Raw genomic sequence first — 25,987 nt, 5'->3', positions numbered from 1 at the left:
TGTTACTGTAGCTGCACGGTACAGCGCAATTAGACCGCAGTCTCTGTAACAAAGTACGACTGAATAAATGGTCTCCATCTTGGAAACCATGCATTTTTGGACATAAGTTCATTTTGTCCTCTCAGTTCAATTGCCGATTTGGATGATTTTATTTCGTTGTGCTCGCAGTTGTGCATGGTAATGGTATTTTTGGTATGAGAAACATGACTGAAACAGACTGTACGAAAACCTACTCACCACACATATATTGGATCTAATAGCAACAAATAGACATGAACTCTATGAGGATGTCCAGATAGAAACGGGTGTCAGTGACCACAAAGCAACTGCAGCAGCGACAATGATTACCAAAGTACAAACCGCATCCAAAGCAGGTAGAAAAATCTACACGTTCAGCCAACTAGACAAAGAGACAATAGTGTCATATCTCAATACCAAACTTGAAACATTTAGCTGAGGAGAGGAGAATGTATAGTAGAAGAATAGTGGCTTAGGTTTAGAAGAACAGTTGACCATGCACTTGATAAATACAGTCATGTACATGGTGCAACAGTTCATGATGAGAGTCATCGAGGCTACAATATAATACTCATTGGTGTAAAGCAAAGCACTGGGCTATAAAAAGGGTATGCCGAGTGAAACTCGTTGGGCTGTCAAATAGCGTAATGCCGAAGCCTAAAGTTGCCACCACAGAAGAATGTTATCGAAGGATTTCTCACATAACCCAAAGGATATATGGTCACATGAAATATTTCACACATAATCCAAAAAATTTCTGGTCATATGGAACAGCTGTTTCTGGTACCAGACGAGAATGGAACTGAAACTGACGGTTGAAGAAGAAAAGCACAAATATTGACTTCCTAGTTTCAAGTGCTCCTTTGCAAAGGAGAACTGCAAAAATATTAAATCCCATTTTCAAATGTTCCTTTACTAAGAAGAACTGTTCTAATTTAATCCTCGTTCAACTGCAAAGATGAGTGACATTGCTGTCAGTGTCAGTGGTGTTGAAAATTCGGAAATTCATGGCTAGTTCCTATGAGACCAGACTAGTGAGGTCATCCGTTCATAGGCTTACACACTACTTAATCTAACTTAAACTAGTTTACACTAAGGACAACACACAACCATCCAGAGGGAGAACTCGAACCTCAGACGGTGGTAGCCGCGCGAAACGTGGCAAGGCGCATTATACCGCGAGGCTACGCCGCGCGGCTAATCAGTGGTATTAATAAACAGCTGATATTGCGACAATTGAACAAAGCTTCAGGGCACGATAGAATCCCTGTCAGAATGCCGAATTTGCTGCTGAGCTTGTATCTCTTTTAACCTCTATCTGATCTAGAGCCCTCGAACAAAACAACATGTCCAATAGCTGGAAGAAAGCACAGATCATACCTAACTACAAGGAGATAGCGGAAGTGATCCGCAAAACTATCGTCCAGCATCTTTGACATCGATTTCTTGTAGAATCTTAGAATTTGTTCTGGGCATGGTCTTAATGATGTATCTCTAACAGAATGATCTCCTCCAACCTAACCAACATCGATCATGCGAAAGTCAACTCGTACTTTTCGCACATGACATACTGAAAGCTAGGACATGGGAGTCAGATAGTTGCGGTATTTCTCGATTTCCGAAAACCATGTGACTCAATACAACATGTAGGCTTATTATCAAAAGTACGATTGTACGTAGTATCAGGCGATATTTTTCACCGGCTTGATGATTTTTTGAAAGGGAGAACACAGCAAGCTATCTCGGATGGAGAAACGTTGGCAGATGCAAGAGAAACATCTGGTGTGTCCCAGAGAAGCATGTTGGGTCCTTTGCTCTTGGTGTTGTATATAAATGAAGGACAATATTAACAATAACCTGTCTTTTTGCAGATGATGTAGTTATCCAGAGGGTGCTCAGCAACAGTTTGAAAAGGTTGTAAGGGTTATGTTAAGAAATAATTGCTAAGAAAAAATTCGATAGATTTCGCCGTTTCCGAGTTAACTGACATTGAAGTCATCCAACCAGGCCGTTGCGCTCGCAATTTCAAGACGCCCGCTAATGACGGTATTGCCAAACGTGTTCTTCATTTGGTTTCCTAATATCGAACCTGAGCACGATAAAAAAGTTAGACTTGTGTCAGCAGTAAGGATCGAATGCGACCCAAAGGCTGAGAAGTCTCGTGCACTCACACTATTTGTATCTGGCGGAATTCGACAGCTGCTAGATCGTCACCTGTCAGACACCCGCATATACACTGAAACCAATGGCATACGGATATGCACATATGCAAATGGTGGTAGTATCACGTACACAAGGTGTAAAAGGACATTGCATTAGCGAAACTGTCTTTTGTACTCACGTGATGCATGTGAATAGGTTTCCGACGTGGTTATCACCGCACGACAGAAATTAACAGACTCGCTGTGCTGAATGGTAGTTCGAGCTAGACGCATGTGACATCCCATTTCGTAAATCGTTAGGGAATTCAGTATTCCGAGATTAGCGTTGTCAATAGTGTGCCGATAGCACAAAATTTCAGATATTACCTCTGACGACGGACAACGCAGTGGTCGATGACTTTCACTTAACGACCGAGAGCAGCGGCGTTTGCTCAGAGTTGTCAGTGCCAACAGATACGCAACACTGCGTGAAATAACCGCAGAAATCGATGTGGGACGTGTGACAAACGTACCCTTAGGACAGTGCGGCGGACTTTGGCCTTAATGGTCTACAGCTGCACGCGACCGACGCGAGTGCCTTTGCTAACAGCACGACATCGCCTCTCCTGGGTTCATGCCGATATCAGATGGACGCTAGACTACTGGTAAACCGTGGCCTGTCCAGGTGAGTCTCGATCAGCTCTTATCAATTTCAGCTTGAACTGATGAGCTGATGGTAGGATTCGCATGGGGCGCAGAGCCCACGGAGCCAAGGATCCAGGCTGTCAACAAGACACCGGGCACGCTGGTGGTGGCTCCATAATGGTGTGGGCTGGGTTAAAATGGAATGTACTGGATCATCTGGTCCAAGCGAATTACTTGGAGACCATCTGCAGCCATTCATGGACTTCATGTTCTCAAACCACGATGGAATTTTAATGGATGACAATGCGCTATGTTATAGGGCCACAATTATTTGCGATTAGTTTGAAGCACATGCTGGACAATTCGAACGAATGGTGTGGCCACTCAGATCGTCCGGCATGAATCCCATCGAACGTTTATGGGACATAATCAAGAGGTTAGTTTGTGCACAAAATCCTGCACTGACAACACTTTTGCAGTTACGGATGGCTGCAGAGGCATCATTGCTCAGTATTTCTCCAGGAGATATCCAACGACTTGAGTCCATGACACGTCTTCCTGCTTTACGTCACCGGGCAAAAGAAATGGCTCAAATGGCTCTGAGCACTATGGGACTTAACATCTGAGGTCATCAGTCCCCTAGAACTTAGAACTAATTAAACCTAACTAACCTAAGGACATCACACACATCGATGCCCAAGGCAGGATTCGAACCTGCGACCGTAGCGGGGGCAAAAGAAGATCCGGCACAATATTAGGAGGTATCCCATGGCTTTTGTCACCTCAGTGTAATTCCGCGATAATGCTGCCCCGTTGGTCTCGATCCAGGAATTTATGGGTTCAGAATGTTGCATATGCAACTCCACGGCCTCACGTGACTAACACACTATAGAACAGACATTATTTGCTCGCCCACGCACGAACATGCAGCCACATCATGTACGAAGTAGTGTGATGTTTGGACTACAAAGTATTGTCTGCATTGCGACCATGAATACTGCTTCCGTTGATGCACCAGCGGAGACAGTGCTCCGACAGTGGTGCGACGGCAATAACACAACATAGGAGTACCACCACATCATCTTCTCACACGAGTCCTGTTCTGTTTACAGAATCGCAATGGACGTATCAGTGCTTGGAGGCTCCCAGGAGAACCACGATACCGGATCTCTTTCATCATCTATGTCTGGCGTGATGATTTGGGTGCCATTTCATACACAACACGATCATTTCTGGTTCGCGCAGCCGGTAATTTGGAGAGCACCCGTTTCATTTTTGACGTGTTTAGGGCAGTGGCTGTGCTCAATCTTAGAGGTCTCTACAAAGTTTTCAACAAGATAACGCAAGACTGCCTACTGCACTTGCTGTGCTGACCTTAATCGATACAGACGGTTGGATCTGTTGTTCACATGTTCTCCAGGTCAGTCATTCACTGGAAATGTCTGATCACAACTTGCTGAAGGACTGGTATGCTACCACTCGCAGACTACTATGATTGATGAATTGTGTCACAAAGTTGAAGGAGCATGGCATAATTTGCCTGTATGTATCAACGGATTTCTGTGCAATTAAGACACTCATCTGCGTTAGTTCCTTTATGCTTTGCGACATTTGGCAGCTCTGTACAGTAAATTTTGAATCCTATACGCTGTGAAATATATCCAGATCTACATCTACATGGATACTCTGTAAATCACATTTAAGTGCCTGACGGAGGGTTCATCGAATCAGCTTCACAATAATTCTCTATTATTCCAATCTTTGCCGGCCGAAGTGGCCGAGCGGTTCTAGGCGCTAAGTCTGGAACCGAGCGACCGCTACGGTCGCAGGTTCGAATCCTGTCTCGGGCATGGATGTGTGTGATGTCCTTAGGTTAGTTAGGTTTAAGTAGTTCTAAATTCTAGGGGACTGATGACCTCAGCAGTTAAGTCCCATAGTGCTCAGAGCCATTTGAACCATTTTATTCCAATCTTTAACAGCATGCAGAAAAAACGAATACCTATATCTTTCCGTGTGAGCTGCAATTCTCTTATTTTATCATGCTGATCGTTTCTCCCTATGTAGGTAGGAGTCCACAAAATATTTTCGCATTGGGAAGAGAAAGTTGGTGACAAATTTCATGAGAAGAGTCCGTCGAACAGAAAATCGCCTTTGTTTTAATGATGTCCACAAATCCTGTATCATGTCAGTGACACTCTTTCGCCTATTTCTTGAAAATACAAAGCGTACTGCTCTTCTTTAAACTTTTTCGATGTACTGGGTGATCAAAAACTCAGTATAAATTTGAAAACGCAATAAACCACGGAATAATGTAGATAGGGAGGTAAAAATTGACACACATGCTTGGAATGACATGGGGTTTTATAAGGACAAAAAAAAGGTCACAAAACGTCCGACAGATGGCGCTGGACAGCAAACCTACTACCGTGACGTATGAGAGGTACGCCGATATGTTACAGAATCGCATCATCCCCAGCCTGGCTGATAAACACCTGCTGGAACGTACGATGTTTATGCACGTTGGCGCTCCACCCCATATTGCTAGCCGCGTGAAAGCTCTCTTGCGCGCGTCGTTTGGTGATGATCGTGTGCTCAGCCGCCACTTTCGTCATGCTTGGCCTCGCAGGTCCCCAGACCTCAGTCCGTACGATTATTGGCTTTGGGCTTACCTGAAGTTGGAAGTGTATAGTGATCGACCGACATCTCTAGGGATGCTGAAGACAACATCCGACGCCAATGCCTCACCATAATTCCGGACATGCTTTACTGTGCTGTTCGCAACATTATTCCTCGACTACAGCTATTGTTGAGGAATGATGGTGGACATATTGAGCATTTCCTGTAAAGAACATCATCTTTGCTTTGTCTTACTTTGTTATGCTAATTATTGCTATTCTGATCAGATGAAGCGCCATCTGACGGACATTTTTTGAACATCTTTATTTTTTGGTTCTAATAAAACTCATGTCATTCCAAGCATGTGTGTCAATTTGTACCTCTCTATCTACATTATTCCGTGATTTATTCAGTTTTCAAATTTATACTGACTTTTTGATCACCCAGTACTTCGTTAATCCCATCTGGTAAGGATCCCACACCGCGCGGCAGTACTCCAAAAGAAGACGGACAAGTATAGTGTAGGCAGTCTCTTTAGTAGATCTGCTACATCTTCTATGTGTTCTGTCAATAATTCTCAGTCTTTGGTTCGCCTTCCCTACAACATTTTCTAAGTGTTCTTCCAACTTAAGTTGTTCGTAATTGTAATTTCTAGGTATTAAGTTGAATTGAGATTTGACTGATTTATCGTGTAACCGAAGTTTAACGGATTCGTTTTAGCTCTCATGTGGATGACCTCACGCTTTTCATTATTTAGGATCAATTGCCAATTTTCGCACCATACAGGTATCTGGGCAGTGAACGAGAGTATCATCTGCAAAGCTCCAGGGGATTCGCACCTAATGAGTACGTGGCTGGCAACCACGGGGCCCCGAGCTGAGTCCTGGCATTGCTTCCACTTACTTATGCCAGGCCCCTCACTTTTATCTTTCCTGTCTGGCCATCCTCTGCCAACTCTTGTTTTTTCCGAGCCTGACGCTATTAGGTTTCGAGAGCTAGGGGTCTTTCCTTTCCCAATCCTGTATTTCCTCTGGTACCGGACAGTAGTGGGCACCAGTAACGAATTGATGCACAGAGCAAATGATGCTTCAGGTGGATCAAGATCGAAGACTCACGGGTGAAACCAACCATAGTCTGGTTTGCGGCCATGATACTGCGATGTGGAAAGGAAATGGAAAGACTACCACATTATTATATTCCCTGAACGTTGGAAGACGGAGGATATTGATGGCGTTTCCTGGAGTAAAATATTCCAGAAATAAACTACTCCCCCGTTCGGATCTCCGGGCGGGGAGTATTTCAGGTGGTGCCATCAAAAGAGATGAACATTTTAATTTCAGGATTAGGACATGGAACGTGAGAACACTTCAAAGAGCAGGAAAACTGGAAAATCTGAAGAGAGTAATGGACAAATGTGAAGTGAACATAATGGGTTTAAGTGAAGTGAGGTGGACAGACAGTGGTGAAATAGTATCAGGTAATTATACAATGTTTTATTCCGGTGGTAAAAGTTTTGAACGTGGCGTAGCAATAATGATGGGAAATGAATTAGTGCAAAGTGTGAATAACGTCCTGTGTCATAGTGACCGTTTAATGTTTGTGAAAATAAGTGCAAAACCAGTAGACATTCTAATAGTCCAAGTGTACATCCCAACTTCAGATCACGATGACGAAGAAGCAGAGAAAATGTATAATGAAATAGAAGACATCATTCAGTCTGAAGAAACAAGTAAAGTAAGTACCATAATCATGGATGACTGGAATAGTGTGGTTCGACAAGGCAATGAAGCAAACATTGTTGGACACTATGCATTAGGAAAAAGAAACAACAGAGGAGGAATGCTAGTGGAATTCTGTCACCGAAATAATTTGGTGGTGATGAACACTTGGTTCAAGAAAAGGAAGAGTAAACTGTACACATGGAAGAGCCCAGGAGATATGAATAGGTATCGGATAGACTACATACTCGTCAAACAGAGGTTTAGGAGCAGTGTGAAGGACGCCAAGACTATGCCGGCTGCCGACATCGACTCGGATCACAACATTTTGGTTGCAGATATCAGCACAAGGCTGAAGAAGATCCAACAGCATGGGAGGAGAAAACAGAGATGGGGCTTGGAAAAGCTAAGAGAGAATAACGTGGCAGTAAGAGAATCGTTAGAGAAAAAATTTAACGAAGTGAGACACAAAAATACAAGTGCAAGTGCGGAAGATCAGTGGCAAAATGTTAAAATGGTTCTGTTAAATACTGTGAAGAGTGAAGTTGGGAGGGAAACAAAGAGAGCGAGAAAACCCTGGATCACCGATGAGATGCTGGAGAAGATGGAGGAAAGGATTAAGTGTAAAAATGTTAATTAAGAAGAATACAGAAGACTTAACAACGCCCTCAGGAGGGAAACAGACAAAGCGAAGGAAAAGTACTTAGAAGAAATGTGTGACGAAATGGAAGAACTACAAAGAAGAAGAAGGTACGACCTCATGTACCATAAAACGAACGAACTGGGAGAAGGGGAGAACAAAAGTGTAAGGACGTTCGGAATAGAAGATTCTAGAGGACAAGTGGTTACTGAACAAGTGGAAGTGCTGAAAACATGGGAAGCATATATAAGGAAACTATATGATACAGAACATCGCCCAGATGACATCGACATAGGGCCAGAGGAAGCTATTGACGAAGATGAAAAAGGGCCCAGTATACTGACAAGGGAAGTAGAGAAGGCGATAAACGACATGAAGAGTAGGAAAGCTACAGGGGATGACGACATACCAGTGGATTTGCTTAAAGAAATCGGAAATGAAAGTTTGAAAGTTCTGACACAACTCATAAACAAAATCTATGAAACTGGAGAATGGCCTGAAGACTTTTTGGACGTCGGCATGGTTACTCTTGAGACGAAAAAGCAACCCAAGAAGTGATTATAGAACAATTAGTGTGATATCGCATGGGGCAAAGATCATTGCTAGAATACTAAATAGACGGTTGGAAAACAAAATTGAAGAAGTGATGGGAGAAGACTAGTTTATCTTCAGGAAAGGAAAAGGGACCAGAGACGCCATTGGCATGATGAGGTTATTGTCAGAGAGAGATTTGGCCGTTAACGAAGAAGTTTGCGCTTGTTCTATAGACTGGCAGAAGGCCTTCGACAGAGTCAATTGGAATATATTGATGAACATCCTTAAGGAAACAGGAATCAACTGGAGAGATCGGAGACTTACAAGGAACTTGTACCTGGGACAAAGGGTAAAGATATGACTGAACTATGGAGAAACGAACAGTGTGGAAATAGGAAGGCGAGTGAGACAGGGATGTTGTCTGTCGCCAAGTCTCTTCAAACCTGTATGGAGAAATGCTGGCGAGAGAAGCGCTGAAAGGATGCGGAAACTTCAAAGTAGGAGGACGTCTCATCAACACCATCAAGTATGCAGACGACCTGGTAGTGCTCGCCAAAAATCAGAGACAGCTGCAACACATGATGAACAATTTGGTGGAAACTGGAAGAAAATACAGCATGGAAATCAACATCGAAAAAGCAAAAGTTATGCGCATATCAAAACGTGAGAAACACTTGAAGATAACTGTTGGCAATCGGGAACTGGAAAATGTGAATCAGTTCAAGTGCCTGGGAAGTCTTATCACAAACGAAATCCGAGCAAGAATCGCCATGGCCAAAGCTGCTTTCAACAAGAAGAGGACTCTGTTGACCAGCAAGTTGAGTTTGGCATTGAGGAAAAATCTGATAAAGTGCTACATTTGGAGCAATGCACTGTATGGAGCAGAGACATGGACAATGAGAAAGAAGGAGGAAAAATAATTATACAGCTTTGAAATGTGGTGCTGGAGGAGAATTGAAAAGATCAAGTGGACAGATCGCATAAAAAATGACGATGTACTGCGAAGATTAGGAGAGAAGAGAAGTATTCTGCGTACAATTCTTTAGAGAAAGGCCAACTGGATTGGACATGTACTTAGACACGAGGGAATAATACATGATATCATCGAAGGGAAACTCAGAGGAAACGCAGGACTAGGAAGAAGATGAATTCAACATCTGGACGACATGAAAGATGGAAGGAGATACAACAGACTGAAGGAAGAAACTGAAGACAGGGAACAGTGGAATCAGAAATTCTCCGTACCAAGACATGGACCCACCACTAGGCAGAATACTAGATAATAATAATCATCATCATCTGCAAATAACCTAAGACGGCTGCTCAGATTGTCTCCTAAATCGAAAATGGTTCAAATGGCTCTGAGCACTATGGGACCCAACTGCTGAGGTCATTAGTCCCCCAGAACTTAGAACTAGTTAAACCTAACTAACCTAAGGACACCACAAACATCCATGCCCGAGGCAGGATTCGAACCTGCGACCATAGCGGTCTTGCGGTTCCAGACTGCAACGCCTTTAACCACACGGCCACTTCGGCCGGCTCTCCTAAATCGCTTACACAGATAAGGAACAGCAGAAGCCTACAATACTACCTTGTGAGCACACCAGAAATCACTTCTGTTTTACTTGATGACTTCCCGTCAATTACTACGAGCTGTGATCTCTCTGACAATAAATCACGAATCCAGTCACATAACTGAGACGATATTCCGTCTCACTAAAAGTCGCTTATGAGCTAATGTCAAAAGCCTTCTGGAAATGTAGAAATACCCATACAGATTTAATCATGTACTCTTCTTACTGCACTGTTTATGCACAGTAAGCAAAATTACCTTTTCTTATATCTTTCCTTTGTAATGACCAGTAGTGTAGAGCAACTTCTATGGATGTACAGGGTGTTTCAGAACGATTCATTCGATTTTACAAGGCTATATGAATAACGATAGAAACTCCGGGTAAATTTTAGCTTACGCATTGACACTCAAAGCTCACGTTGGGTCCAATTACAACTTTTCAGTTCAAGTGGTTACCAGTACTGGTCCCTCAAGTGCAACTACTTCGCTTGCTTACTACCGAGTGTGCGCCGAGTCTAGATGGCAACAACACAGCGACAGAAGGAGTTCAACGCTTTTCTGTTTCAACGGCTGCAACAGTTACAAGTCCACTGCGTCACTTTCTTGGAGAGTATCGCACTATTCCTCCTACAGTCCAAAGCATTCATCGAAATCACGAACAGTTTCAAAATAATTGTTGCTTATCTTGTGATAATTTTCCAGGACGAGGTGGATATTGCAGCAATTTTGTGTAGACGACTATTACGTTATGGATCTGGATTTAAGATTTCGCTGGGACTTTTTTTTAATGGAGATGTGTGATTACCTAGCATCGAGCCATGGCTTTTGTGTGCAAGAATACAAACGATTAACAGAAATGTGACAGAGTCCGGAACAGGTGATTATAACACCTAATAGTTGGAAGGAGATAGTGAGGATGGTGTTTCTTGTAGTATAGTAAAGTAGTGCTGACTACTAAAACATACACTGCCCGTCAAAAAATTGGAAGCATCCAGAAGCGGAGAAAGAAATGAAAGGAAACTTCAGGGATTGAGAGGATATTTCATGCTATATAAATGATTAAAAAATTGAGTCCAATGTACAAAGAACTCGGCCGTATGAACCCACTTATCAGTACGATGTCGCAACCCTTCAGGCGTGAATGCGTGCACTGATTCGGTTGTAAAGGTTGTCATAAAGCCATTGTATCCTCCCTTGAAGCTAGGTGACCTGAAGCTCTGTTATTAGCCCTTGATACGATAGATACTGAAACTTGTGCAGAACTGATATCCGAGTTGATCCCACGAGTTTTATCGGTGACAGATCTGGAGATATTGCTCGCCTTGAGAGTACCCCAGAATCAAGCACACAGTTCATATAGACTTGCTATTGTACTGTTGCAAAATGACACCGTAGACCTACTGCCGGATGAGGATGCAGTACCGTCAGTGCACTCTCATTCACTACCAGCGGCGACCTGAAGTTGCACCCAACGGATTCTCGCACCATGATGACAGGAGTAACATAACTGTACATTTCCAGAGCATTGGAAGAAATGTACTTCTCCCTAAGCCAGCGCTTTGCCCGGAGGATTGGAAGGTAGTACAGAACCACGATTCGTCACTCAACACAATTCGACGCCTTTCAGCGGCTGTCCATGCTTTCCGCTCACGGCATCTCTCCACAAGCAGTCGTTTTTGTTGCGGTGTTAACGGTATCCTACGGATGAGGCAGTAATTGCCTGGAATGACTGCTGCTAGTCTCTGACCAGTGGTGTGGCATCACACAAAATGTTGCAGGGAGTCAGTTCTTGTTCTCAGAAGTAGGCACAGATGTTTACGGGTTACGATATGCCTGGTGCATAATGCGACGATCCTCTGCGTGGATATCAGACGAGGTCTACCGTAAGTTTGATAATGAGTATGCCCGTTCTCTCGTTCACATTAAGACCAATAAGAATTAGAGGTGTGGTGCTATAGAAGAATGTAGAACATTAGATAGACTGATAAGATATGAAACGAGGAGGGTCTCCACAGAATTGTAGAGGAAAGGAACATTGACGAACACTGACAGCCGCCGGTGTGACCGAGCGGTTCTAGGCGCTCCAGTCTGGAACTGCGCGACTGCTACGGCCGCGGGTTCGAATCCTGCCACGGGCATGGATGTGTGTGCTGTCCTGAGGTTAGTTATGTTTAAGTACACTACTGGCCATTAAAATTGCTACACCAAGAAGAAATGCAGATGATAAACGGGTATTCATTGGACGAATATATTATACTAGAACTGACATGTGATCACATCTTCACGCAATTCGGGTGCATAGATCCTGAGAAACCAGTACCCAGAACAACCACCTCTGGCCGTAATAACGGCCTTGATACGCCTGGGTACTGAGTCAAACAAAGGTTGGATGGCGTGTATAGGTACAGCTGCCCATGCAGCTTCAACACGATACCACAGTTCATCAAGAGTAGTGACTGGCGTATTGTGACCAGCCAGTTGCTCGGCCACCATTGACCAGACGTTTTCAGTCGGTGAGAGATCTGGAGAATGTGCTGGCCAGGGCAGCAGTCGAACATTTTCTGTATCCAGAAAGGCCCGGACATGACCTGCAACATGCGGTCGTGCATTATCCTGCTGAAATGTAGGGTTTCGCAGTAATCGAATGAAGGGCAGAGCCACGGGTCGTAACATATCTGAAATGCAACGTCTACTGTTCAAAGTGCCGTCAGTGCGAACAAGAGGTGACCGAGACGTGTAACCAATGCCACCTCATACCATCACGCTGGGCGATACTCCAGTATGGCGATGACAAATACACGCTTCCAATGTGCGTTCACCGCAATGTCGCCAAACACGGATGCGACCAACATGATTCTGTAAACAGAACCTGGATTCACCTGAAGAAGTTACGTTTTGCCATTCGTGCGCCCAGGTTCGTCGTTGAGTACACCATCGTAGGCGCTCCTGTCTGTGATGCAGCGTCAAGGATAACCGCAGCCAATGTCTCCGAGCTGATCGTCCATGCTGCTGCAAACGTAGTCGAATTGTTCGTGCAGATGGTTGTTGTCTTGCAAACGTCCCCACTTGTTAACTTAGGGATCGAGACGTGGCTGCACGATCCGTTACAGCCATGAGGATAAGATGACTGTCATCTCGACTGCTAGTGATACGAGGCCGTTGGGATCCAGCACGACGTTCCGTATTACCCTCCTGAACCCACCGATTCTGTAGTCTGCCAACAGTCATTGGACCTCGAGCAACGTGACCAGCAATGTCGCGAAACGATAAACCTCAATCGCGATAGGCTACAATCCGACCTTTATCAGAGTCGGAAATGTGATGGTACGCATTTCTCCTCCTTACACGAGGCATCACAACAACGTTTCACCAGGCAACGCCGGTCAAGTGCTGTTTGTGTATGAGAAATCGGTGCCGGCCGGGGTGGTCGAGCGGTTCTGCGCGCTACAGTCTGGAAATGCGCGATCGCTACGGTCGTAGGTTCGAATCCTGCCTCGGGTATGGATGTGTGTGATGTCCTTAGGTTTAAGTAGTTCTAGGGGACTGATGACCCCAGAAGTTAAGTCCCATAGTGCTCAGAGCCATTTGAACACTGACAAGAAGTGACAAGAAGAAGGGACAGGGTCACAGGACTTGCGTTAAGACTTCAAGAATAACTTCCATGGTGCTACATTGAGCAGTAGAGTGTAAAACTTGTAGGGGGAGGCAGAGATTGGGATAAATGAACCTCACGGTGAAAGTTCTGATCTGAATGATGAAGATGAGACGAGAGAGGAAATCGTGGTGGGCCGCGAACCAGTCAGAGGACTGACGACAAAAAGAAAAATGTAATGTAGTATAAATATACCGTGTCCAAGAGAAGGGGGACACCTCAGTGCGGGAGCGCTCACCTGCACGGCGCCGACGACGATGGCGCAGTCGCTGGGGTCCATGGAGCTGCCGGCGGCCACAAAGATGGGCACAGAGAAGAAGATGATGATGATGACGCCGGAAAGCTGCTGCGCTACCTGCAGACCCATACCGATGCCGAGGGCTCGAGCGGCCGCTCGCGACCTGAACATGTCCCACAGCGAGCCGGTGCGTTTCAGCATCTCCGTCACCACCTGTGGCAAAACACGTCTGTGTTGACGACAGAGGCAGTAGAAAAAGCTAAAACTGCACACCGTAAAAAGAGACAACGTTCAGAGCCTTTAAAACTGTCAAGTCTAGCACACTTGAAACTGGACGTTGAGGGGAACTGTTTCTGCTTAATGAAAACCCATAGTGTCAACTGTTCCCAGTCGCTTCAGCTTCGTCTCAACCAGTTCATCATCATTTGTAACCAATAGCCCCTGCAAATGTTGTTTCTGTGTTGGTTCGAAGTAAAACTCCGGCTTACAGATACAGAATGGGCCCAGACTCAACCGAAAAAATTTCAGCTAGTTCTTCAGAGGTATTTTCTGTGTACACTACTGGCCATTAAAATTGCTACACCACGGAGATTTCGTGCTACAGATGCCAAATTTAACCGACAGGAATAAGATGCTCTGAAATGAAAATGATTAGTTTTAGAGCATTCCCACAAGGTTGACGCCGGTGGCGACACCTACAACGTTCTGACATGAGGAAAGTTTCCAACCGATTTCTCATACTCAAACAGCAGTTGACCGGCGTTGCCTGGTGAAACGTTGTTGTGATGTGTGTGGCTCTACCCTTCATTCGATCCCTGCGAAACACTACATTTCAGCAGGATAATGTACGACCGCATCTTGCAGGTCCTGTACGGGCCTTTCTGGACACAAAAAATGTTCGACTACTGCCCTGGCCAGCACATTCTCCAGATCTCTCACCAATTGAAAACGTCTGGTCAATGGTGGCCGAGCAACTGGCTCGTCACAACACGCCAGACATTACTCTTGATGAACTGCGGTATCGTGTTGAAGCTGCATGACCAGCTGTACCTGTGCGCGCCATCCAAGCTCTGTTTGACTCAATGCCCAGGCGTATCAAGGCCGTTATTACGCCCAGAGGTGGTTGTTCTTGGTACTGATTTCTCAGGATCTATGCTCCCAAATTGCGTGAAAATGTAATCACATGCAAGTTCTAGTATAATCTACTTGTCCAATGAGTACCCGTTTATCATCTGCATTTCTTCTTGGTGTAGCAATTTTAATGGCCAGTAGTGTATTTTGTTATGATCCACCAATGCTCACCGTCGCTTTGGTACAGATTAGCAATCTAAATACCATTTATTTAGCTGCCACCCCAATTACATTTACTTCTGATAAATTACGTTCCCAACGGTGAAGAATCAGTCAATATTCAATCACCAAAACGCTCAACAAACCCCAGATGAAACATGTACACTTTTATCACAATATTTTAATCAGTTCCACCAGTGTATGTAGCTGTATGTAACAAGTCCAGAAATGTTGTCGTACACCTATTGTTTTGCCCACCATGATCACTGTTAACGTGCAACTAACACTGCCAGGGAAAAAACTCAAGCTTGACGCCGAAGCATTACTGTTGTTATCAGCAAGTACCATGAATGAGTGGAACAAGCTACTTTCCAAACATGAGACTCACAGCATATCATCGACATTCGAAATGTTGTGCAGATATTTTCAGTCCAGTTCAGATCCACAGATAAATGGAGATAAGAAATGGAACGAAACTCAATTATTCTGTATCGAGCCACCGGAGACCAGGGGTCCCTTCATACCAAAATACTCGGAAAATATCGGCTGAGTTAGGGTACACCTCTACAGCGGTGGTTCCCAAACTTGGTTTAATTACCACCTGAGGAGTGAAATATTATTCCTGAGGCGTGAAAGCAGAAGGGGGTCAATTTTCTTTTGCTCACTAAACTATAACTGGAGTCAGGCACGATGTTGGTCGCTTTTAGGTTTGTTCTGCGCACCTACGTCACGCACTCTCCGACAGCCATTGAGCGTTCACTAGTGTTCTGAGGGCTCTGCAGTGAACGTCGTAGCGAACGCTAGCGTTAAACGTGAGTGTAGCGAGATATTTAGTGAATTTTTATTCCATTTGATGCGAGATATCATCGCTGTTTATGCCGGTAAGAGACAAACTCTACAGGGTGTAGATAAAGTCTGGAAACACTTTCAATTATTTGTTGCACAAGAACCAAACATTGTACAGATATCCTACATACGCCATTATGAAGAGAAACCCTGAAAGTTCTTTTTGTTTTTTCATGCATACCGACACAGCGTAGTTTGGTAATTTGCCGAGAGTCAGCGCTAGTCGCAAACATGGCGAGTTCAGGTGCGGAGCGAGCTTCCTTTGTGTTGGAATTCGACAAAAACAAGTGTGCTACAGCTGTTCAACGGATGTTTATAACCAAGTACGGTAAGCAGCCACCAACAAGGAAGGCCATTTACCACTGGCTGTCCCAGTGTGAGGGAAGTGAATATGGAGAGCGTACGAGAGACATTTATAAGGAGTCCAAAGACATCGGTGCGTCGTGCATCCCGTGAACTCGAAATGCCTCCTATGTCAGTGTGGAAAGTCCTGCGAGAGAAGCTGTCTATGAAACCATTCAAACTGGAGCTAGTGCAGAATCTCAATGACGACGACAAAGTCAAGTGTTTTGAGTTTTGTTCGCAGTTGCAACAATTTAATCAGGATGTGGATGGCTTTGTTTACCGCTTAATTTGAGCGTCGAAGGCACTTTTCACACTAATGGGGACGACACAGTTGTCGAATTTAGGGTACGAATGCATTGAATTTGAGCGTGATTCCCCAAAGGTAAATGTTTTTTGTGCCTTGTCATGTCGGAAACTGTACGGCCCATTCTTCTTCGCCGAGAGCACTGCCACTGGATATTCCAACCTGGACAGGTTGCAGCAATGGCTGCTGCCTCAAATGCAATCGGACTCTCCGTTCATCTTTCAGCAGGATGGGGCTCCACCCCATTTTCATCGTGAAGTTCGTAGATACCTGAACACGGAGCTGCCGCATCGATGGATCAGCCGTGCTACGGAAGAGGACAGCTGTTTCATGAAATGGCCTCCCTGATCACCAGATCTCAAAAATTGTTCAAATGGCTCTGAGCATCAGAGGTCATCAGTCCCCTAGAACTTAGAACTATTTAAACCTAACTAACCTAAGGACATCACACACATCCATGCCCGAGGCAGGATTCGAACCTGCGACCGTAGTGGTCGCGCGGTTCCGGACTGAAGCACCTAGAACCGCTCGGTTCCAACGGCCGGCCACCAGATCTCACTCCATGTGCCTCTTATCTGTGGGGACACATTAAAAGTCTGGTGTGTGTACCGCCGCTACCATGTGATGTAGCAAAGCTGCGGGAGAGAATACGGGAAGCGACTGCCACAGTCGACGATGCCATGCTGGGACGGTTATGGCATGAATTCGATTATCATATTAACGTCTACCGGGTCACTCATGGTTCGCATATGGAATGTTTGCAAGGAAAATATGCAATATGTATGACGTCTGTACAATGTTTCGTTCTTGTGCAATAAATAATTGAAGGTGTTCCCGGACTTTATGTACACCTTGTATATAAGCAAGCGAGAAACACGATCTGCAGGATACACGCTTTCTTTATGAGCCAAGTAAAAATGTACGTGCATATTGGAACTGTCGCTTGGAACCGGCAACAGTGCAATCCTCGTCGAAGTCTCGACCTGCGCGAACCGCCATCGTTCGCGAATCTGCATCTAAATTACTTTTAAAAGATCGCTAGTATTTTCACTATTTAGTAAGCCTTAATACGGATTAATAAATTAGTAATAATTTTTGCTCCAGTACTAGTATTAAGTCGAGATAAAATGTGCTAGGCATTACAGTTGCTGAAGCTATTAACACATCACCCTTATACAATCCACCCAATGCACACTTACTTCGTACTTTGTACCATGCATCTATGTCAGTAAAACTGAGACATGCGCATCAAATAAGCTTAAATATCTCATGAAAATACCTTCCATATGCTGTAGGTAGTTCCTGAAATGGACCAGAAATTGCTTCATAATTCACCACTCAACGATAAACAAACTCACAAAGAACAGTAACTCTGCAATGGCTACTACATTGCTTAAGAGCCTACACTATATTATTGTTATTATTATTATTATTATTATATTTATTATTATTAGTGCCAGTGGTGAGATAAAATGCATTAGCAGCCCGAACTCTTTCAACTTCTGCCAATTAAGAAGTAAGGGTTCCAGCATTCAGGTGATTTACAAACAGTAGCTTAAGTGCGGTGTACTTATTGTAACTTTGCATATTTTAAGTGTTGGGGTAGGGGGGCGTGAATGAAGTAAAGATTTCTAGGGAGAGGAGTGGTGCAGCGGAAGTGTCTTTTGTGTCTTGTGTGTTGATAGCCAGTTTTCTCTTCTGAGAAGGAGTTGTAGGTAGCAGTCGCGATGTACTGAGAATTCATTCATTTTTGTATAAAAAAAGATAGTATAGATAAGCAGTATCAGTTGTCTTGTTGACTCATTTGTTCGTGGTTTAATGAAACGCCTACGAACTCTAAATGTCATTTATTCTTCGTCACTTTAAGAGTGGAAGTATTCAAAGAAAATTATTTTTGGTTCTGAAGTTTAGGTAGTTACAAACGTTGATGATGGTGGTGGGGAGGGCGGGAGGGGGGGGGGGGAGAAGGTCGAGAAACTAGCTGATATCTAACTGCACTCAGGGGCAGTGGTGTCAGAAATGCTGGAACCACTGCTTACAGTAAAGTCGCACACTGGAAAATTGTAGAGAGGTATTGGAATACCTGCAACGGATGGACACTTGGTGCAGTCACTGGCAGTTTATCTTAAACGTAAACAAACGTAACGTAATGCATAAATAGGTGGATGTAGCTCTGTTTTTTAATTACATTATAGTCAGTCACTGGAATGACACACAAATATTACATTTCTGAGAGTGTACGTACAGATTTATAGTGAGACAATCACACAAAACTAATACTACGAAAGGGAGATACCAGACTCAGATTCGGTAAAAGAATCTTCCAGAAGTGTAATCCACTATCGAGGGAAGCAGCTGATGTAACTCTCGTTTGTTCCATACTTGAGTATTACTGTCCATAATGGGACCCTTACCAAATAGCATTGCTAGAGGTAATAAAGGAATCAAAGAAGAGCAACACAGAATTTCAGAGCTTCATTTAATAAGCAAGTAAGCATCACAGAGACACTCACCCGACTAGAGTGACAGATACTAGAAGAGAGATGTAGAGCAGCACTGTGTGAGAACGTACGTTCCTATAAGAGTTGCCCTACGTACGGGAACAGGGAGCAGGACGGTAATGCTTACATTAAAATCACCACAGTTCAATTAAAATGGTAAACAAAAATCTAAGAAAATTTCTGTGTGACTTTTAATATTTATTTTAAACACTGAAACAAAGAAATCAAACGTGAAAGTACACAAGCGAACACTATAAATAATTTAAGATATCTGACAATTTGTCCACTGTGCTCCAGGCTTGAGGCAGAACGGAATCAGATTCGTAATAAGGGCTGTTATTAATTTACATTTCCTTAGAAGTTTAACTTTAAAAACTAATCATATTTCCTAAAATCTGCATAAACGCAATGCGCATATGAGTTAATAAGAGGCAGAATGTACGACATCTCGAAAGAAACTGAGTCATCCAGTCTTCACCCCACCATTTTTAGTTCTTTATTAAACGGGTCTTCGGTTTGTTTTTCTATGTCATCTGAAAATCTAACGCTCTGAACTTGTTCGTTGTCGGTCCAAACATTGTGCCATCCATGTCTTTTAGATAACTGTCAAGCTCTAACTCTTGCTCATTCCAGAAAACATGACAAAATTTTCACTCTTGTCAGTTTGAAAAGTCTCGTGTTGAAGTCTATACTGAACTGCTCCCTGAAGAGACGTTTTAGGAACATTTAACTCAAGACTACTTTTCCCAAAACTCATTTTCTTACTCACAACAGCTGTCGCAGTCTCTCCCATATTTTCTGTAGACCAACTTCGACGATTAGTTTTGTGCTCGTATCTTCTGACCACGTACGAAACAAAATTATCACTGCCAACAATATGGAGAACTTCAAAATATAGTAATGTATTTTAGAAGTGTTGGAATAAACATGAATACCAAAAAATTAACACTAGGAAAGAATGGCATGCTACCTGTAGCAGAACGCAACCTCGGTCCGTTCCGCCCTGAACTGATGTGAGGTTAGGTGCATTTCAAGATCAACTAAGCGTTTTCAAAATCAAACATCTTCTAAACGCACTAAAACAAGGAGCCTAGCATGTATTTTGAGATTTTAAGAAAAAGAAAACTAGTAGATAAAGCACAGATAAAGAGTTACTAATATTGCAATATGCAAAAGAAAAACGATCACAAACACGTTACTGGCACAACAATAAAAGGTAAGATCTTCTAGAATGGCTTGTCACCATCCTTGTCCCTTGGGTAACAGTTCCTGAAAATGATTCTAGAGTGTACCACTTATCGATCAAAATAAACTCCTAGTTCCGTTCCGCCCCGTGGTTCATTCTCCGCCGGTTTCACCTACATCTCACGCAAATGTCATGATGGTAACACGAGAGATATCCGGGCTCACACGGAGACTTACCAAGAGCCGTTCTGCTCGGACATAATTCACGATTGGAGTAGGGAAGGTGTGAAATGACATGACACGCGAAGTACCGTCTGCCACAAACCGTAAGTTTTTTTTCTCCTGATGTAAATGCCATGTTTTAGCCCATCTAGTTGGCCTCGGAAGTAGTCCACGTTTTATACTGTCACTTAGATATGTCCGTTAACGTTTGTCTAACAATAAGACACATGTTACATAGAAATTCGGCCGTTCAATTTTCGATCTCTGGTACAATTATATGTCGACCAAGAGTTTGGGTCTGGGGAAGGGAGAAAGGAGGACGGAGGGAGGATACCTTTATCGCCCTCACCACTCCTACTCCTCAAACGCCCCGTAGGCAGTCAATCGTATTGTCCAGAATTACCTGATAGCCAATAATACTGAACGTGTAAAGGTAAGATTCAAAGCTTCCGCTTTAATACTGAGAACATCAAAAACTTTTGACGTAAATTGCACTGCCCGCCAGTGTGCCATCTGTTGACAGTATTGACAATATCGCTTTTGGTAACTTCTCTTATGTCTTGACCAAACTTTTATTTTTTGCGCTGCTCGACTTTATGACATTATGAAAGGCAGTGTTATGTCATTTATATAAAATTGTTCGTAGATACATTGCACACACATCAAAAATGTTTAGCATCACCCCGGTTCCCAGAACTCCTGGAGATAGGCGTTTATTGTGGATATTGTATCACAGACACAGTCCCTTTGACTGTTCAGAGATGTCACTAAACCCGCCCAAAGATGTGAGCAACCACGCAATAGCAGCGCCTATCAGACGGAGGGGGTCCGACAGCCAATCAGTTTTCATTCCACCAGGAAGCAGTTACACGGCTCGTGTTGTCTGTTGTTCAACCACGCCTAGATGGTCAATACCATGGTTCGATCGCGTCTGCATTTTTACTTCGTTCCAGGAAGGGCTCTCAACAAGGGAAGTGTCCAGGCGTTTCGGAGTGAACCAAAGTTATGTTTTTCGGACATGGAGAAGATAAAGATATGCCTCATTCCGGCCACCCAAGGGCTACTACTGCTGTGGATGACCGCTGCCTACGGATTATGGCTCGGAGGAACCCTGACAGCAAAGCTACCATGTTGAATAATGCTCTTGGTGCAGCCACAGGAGATTGTGTTACGACTCAAACTGTGCGCGATAGGCTGTATGAAACGCAACTTCACTCCCGACGTCCATGCCGAGGTTCATCTTTGGAACCACGACACCATACAGCGCGGTACATACGGACCCAACAACATGATGAATGGAGCGCGCAATATTGACATTCACCGATGAGTGTCGCATATGGCTTCAACCAGACAATCGTCGGAGACCTGTTTGGAGGCAACTCGGTCAGGCTGAAGGCCTTAGGCACACTGTCCAGCGAGTGTACCAAGGTGGAGGTTCCCTGCTGTTTTGGGGTGGCATTAGGGGCGGCCGACGTACGTCGCTGGTGGTCATAGAAAGCGCCGTAACGGCTGTACGATACGTGAATGCCATCCTCCGACCGATAGTGCAACCATCGGCAGCATATTGGCGAGGCATTCGTCTTCATGGACGACAATTCGCGCCCCCATCGTGCACATCTTGTGAATTACTTCCATTAGGATTACAACATCGCTCGACTAGAATAGTCAGCATGTTCTCCAGACATGAACCCTATCGAACTTGCCTGGGATAGATTGTAAAGGGCTGTTTATGGACGATGTGACCCACTAATCACTCTGAGGCATCTACGCCGATTCACCGTTGAGTAGTGGGACAATCTGGACCAACAGTGCCTTGATGAAGCTGTAGGTAGTATGCCACGACGAATACTGGCATGCACCAATGCGTGAGGATGTGCTACTGGGTATTAGAGGTACCGGTGTGTCCAGCAATCTGGACCACCACCTCTGAAGGTCTCGCTGTATGATGGTTCAAAATGGCTCTGGGCACTATGCGACTTAACTTCTAAGGTCATCAGTCGCCTAGAACTTAGAACTAATTAAACCTAACTAACCTAAGGACATCACACACATCCATGCCAGAGGCAGGATTCGAACCTGCGACCGTAGCGGTCGCTCGGTTCCAGACTGCAGCGCCTAGAACCGCACGGTCACTCCGGCCGGCCTGTATGGTGGTACAACATGCAATGTGTGGTTTTCGTGAGCAATAAAAAGGGCGAAATTGATGTTTATGTTGTTCTCACTTCTAATTTCCTGCACAGCTTCCTGAACTCTCGGAACCTAGATGATGCAAAACTTTTTTTTGATGTATGTATTACGTCAACGTTCTCGATCACAAGACAAGAATGTTGACTATATACAATGCAGTACCGAACAATTTTTATATAACTGGCATAACACTGCAATTGAAAATGACGTAGCCGGCCGGAGTGGCCATGCGATTCTAGGCGCGACAGTCTGGACCGAGCGACCGCTACGGTCGCAGGTTCGAATCCTGCCTCGGGCATGGATGTGTGTGATGTCCTTAGGTTATTTAGATTAATTAGCTCTAAGTTCTAGGCGACTGATGACCTCAGAAGTTAAGTCGCATAGTGCTCAGAGCCATTTGAACCATTCTTGAAAATGACGTAAAGTCGAAATGCGTAAGGTTGTTGGAAAAATAGAATAGTGGTCAAGGCATAGGAAAAGTTATCGAAAGTGCATCCAAAGGCCGCGTCGTCTCAGGGCATTTTCATGCAGGTTGCAGTTGAAAATATACTTCACAGTCTCTCGCGTGCTGCTCTCGCCAAGGAGGCTATGTTTGTTGTTGTTAGTGGAAATGATGGTTCAAATAGTTCAAATGGCTCTGAGCACTATGGGACTTAACTTCTGAGGTCATCAGTCCCCTAGAACTTAGAACTACTTAAACCTAACTAACCTAAGGACATCACACACATCCATGCCCGAGGCAGGATTCGAACCTGCGGCCGTAGCGGTCGCGCGGTTCCAGACTGTAGCGCCTAGAACCGCACGGTCACTCTGACCAGCAGTGGAAATGAGTTCAAAACAAACCGACAAAGCGTTATTGTTATGTCAAATCAAAATGTGTAAGCCACTACCGACATTGTGGGATGTTAGGACACATGAGTACAAAATCAGAAGTGTTAAGTATGATTAACGGTATTATTTCTTGCTGAAAAACTATAAGAAACGACCACGAAAGAAGATATTTTTTAAAAATTTAATTAATGCAATGTTATGAAGAAAAGTGTATGTATATATTTATTTATGTGTACACATTACTACCCGAATGTAATCCTTTAGTGCTTATATTGCTGCATGAGACGTTTCCTTAACTAGGTCTCGTATAGTGAAAGTGAAACTGCAGTTGTAAATTTCCAGTCTTCAGAAGAATTGCCAGTGGCAAGGTATTGTAGCGTAACAGATAAGCGTTCGCTTGACGGAAGTGCGTCTCTCATTCTGTTATTTTCTTTCCTGATGATCGAGATGCGGGACTCTGGAGAATGTATCAATTTTTGGACTGTTATATAAGGTTATGATAACCTTTTCTTTCGTTTAGCGTCATTTCTCTCAACAAGTTTTCGTGCGTGAGCTTTGACATTCCATCAACCAAATTGTTCATCCACCTTTTTTCTGCTTGCGACAGGTTAGAGCTACTGTTATCATAGCAGCACCGTTTTCGAAGTCCAATGTTCCGAAGACAGTATTATTGCACTATGGTATCGACAATACAATTAACCATGTTACAGAGCAGTCAATGGAGAAAATCAGTTTTATTGCACTGTTTTACTTTGCAGTATTAATGACTGACTAGGGGCCGCTTTGATTACAACTTGCCGTCACCAGAGCCAGGTCGAGCCTTGAGATCCAGTAACAAAGTGCCAACCTAGACAACGCGGGATCGAATCCTGGGAGGAACATGGAAATTTTCAGTCCGCCTTTTATCTGGCCTTCACTCTCAACGGTATGGGGAGTCGCCAGGAAGGCTACATGGTTCGGTTTCCACGTTAAACTGTAAGATTCATTTCCCCAGTCGGATAAATGAGATAGGTTTGTAAGTAGACTGTATAGGTTTTTTTTATTGGCAACGCCACATAGCGCTCTGTATGAAAATCACTGGCTGTGCTGTGTGCAGTCTGTCGCTGGTTTGCATTGTTGTTGGCTATTGTAGCGTTGGGCAGCTGGATGTTAACAGCGCGTAGCGTTGTGCAGTTGGAGGTGAGCCGCCAGCAGTGGTGGATGTGAGGAGAGAGATGACGAAGTTTTGAAATTTGCAATACTGGATATCATGAACTGCTATATACATTATGACTTTTGAACACTATTGAGGTAAATACATTGTTTGTTCTCTATTAAAATCTTTCATTTGCTAACTATGCCTATCAGTAGTTAGTGCCTTCCATAGTTTGAATCTCTTATTTAGCTGGCAGTAGTGGCGCTTGCTGTATTGCAGTAGTTCGAGTAATGAAGATTTTTGTGAAGTAAGTGATTTGTGAAAGATATAGGTTAATGTTAGTCAGGGCCATTCTTTTGTAGGGATTTTTGAAAGTCAGATTGCGTTGCGCTAAAAATATTGTGTGTCATCTTAAGCACAGTCGTATATAATTTTTCAAAGGGGACTTTTCATATGGCGACCCTGCCAGGATACCTCACTGGAATCTTCTGATTTTTCTTGTAGTTTGTATAATTAGTGTAGATTTTGTTTATTGCTAGCCCATAATTGTAGAGAGAATATCCTTTGTAGTTGCAGTCTTTCAATGTTGTACAGTAAAACAGGTGTGGCACGTATGTAAATTTGCACCAAGTATTTCGCAGCTGTGCTTGCAATTAATTAGATATCATTTTCAGTGCTATGTTAATGTGTTTTCTTATTTTGCTCTTCAAATTGTGCTTTTCTATGTTGTCGTGTGAAATATTGTGACAATAATGGCGTGTGAAAAACGTAATACTAGGCTCCAAAGTAAACTGATAAATGACAGTGAAGACGAAAGCAGTGTGTTAGCGCCACCATGTAATGAATTAACTAATGTTCAACATAGTAATTTGGTAATTGTGCATAGGGAAATTGGAGCGGGTGGCAAACAATGGCGTAGGCAGTGAAACAATTAGTGAACAGCGAAGCATTATCGATTGATCGGTCGGCAAGAGCTCGCCTCAGGAATCCGAAATGACAGGACACAATCTAGCAAATAATGTAGATTCAGGGTTTGCGTCCTCACCGTTTTCTCAAATAAGTCAAGACACATTTTCAGCTTGTCAAAATGTGAATCTCGCCAATGCAAATGCACTGCCGAAAAGCGTAGAGGAACAGATTCCAGACACTAATGCATTGTTATTACAACTAATGCAACAAATGGAACAAAATCAGAGACAAACACAGCAAAAGCTTCAAAAGTTAGACATAATGGAACAACACCAGAGACAAACACAGCAAAAGCTTCAAAAGTTAGACACAATGGAACAACACCAGAGACAAACACAGCAAAAGCTTCAAAAGTTAGACACAATGGAACAGAATCTTCAAAAGCTAGACACAA

General features: G+C 43.7%; 1 protein-coding gene across 1 annotated transcript in view; it reads right to left on the bottom strand.

The window, feature by feature from the left end:
* The window catches only part of LOC124788599 (facilitated trehalose transporter Tret1-like), a 55,808-nt gene that overhangs the window by 4,377 nt on the left and 25,444 nt on the right, over window positions 1-25,987 (bottom strand). Inside the window, exon 3 of the mRNA XM_047255868.1 lies at window positions 13,779-13,991. Within this exon, the coding sequence (XP_047111824.1) occupies window positions 13,779-13,991 (213 nt within the window). The remainder of the gene's footprint in view (window positions 1-13,778; window positions 13,992-25,987) is intronic.

Source organism: Schistocerca piceifrons, chromosome 3 (assembly GCF_021461385.2).
Source record: "Schistocerca piceifrons isolate TAMUIC-IGC-003096 chromosome 3, iqSchPice1.1, whole genome shotgun sequence".
In the NCBI taxonomy this organism is placed as follows: Eukaryota; Metazoa; Arthropoda; class Insecta; order Orthoptera; family Acrididae; genus Schistocerca; species Schistocerca piceifrons.
This window is presented reverse-complemented; position numbering and strand designations above follow the sequence as displayed.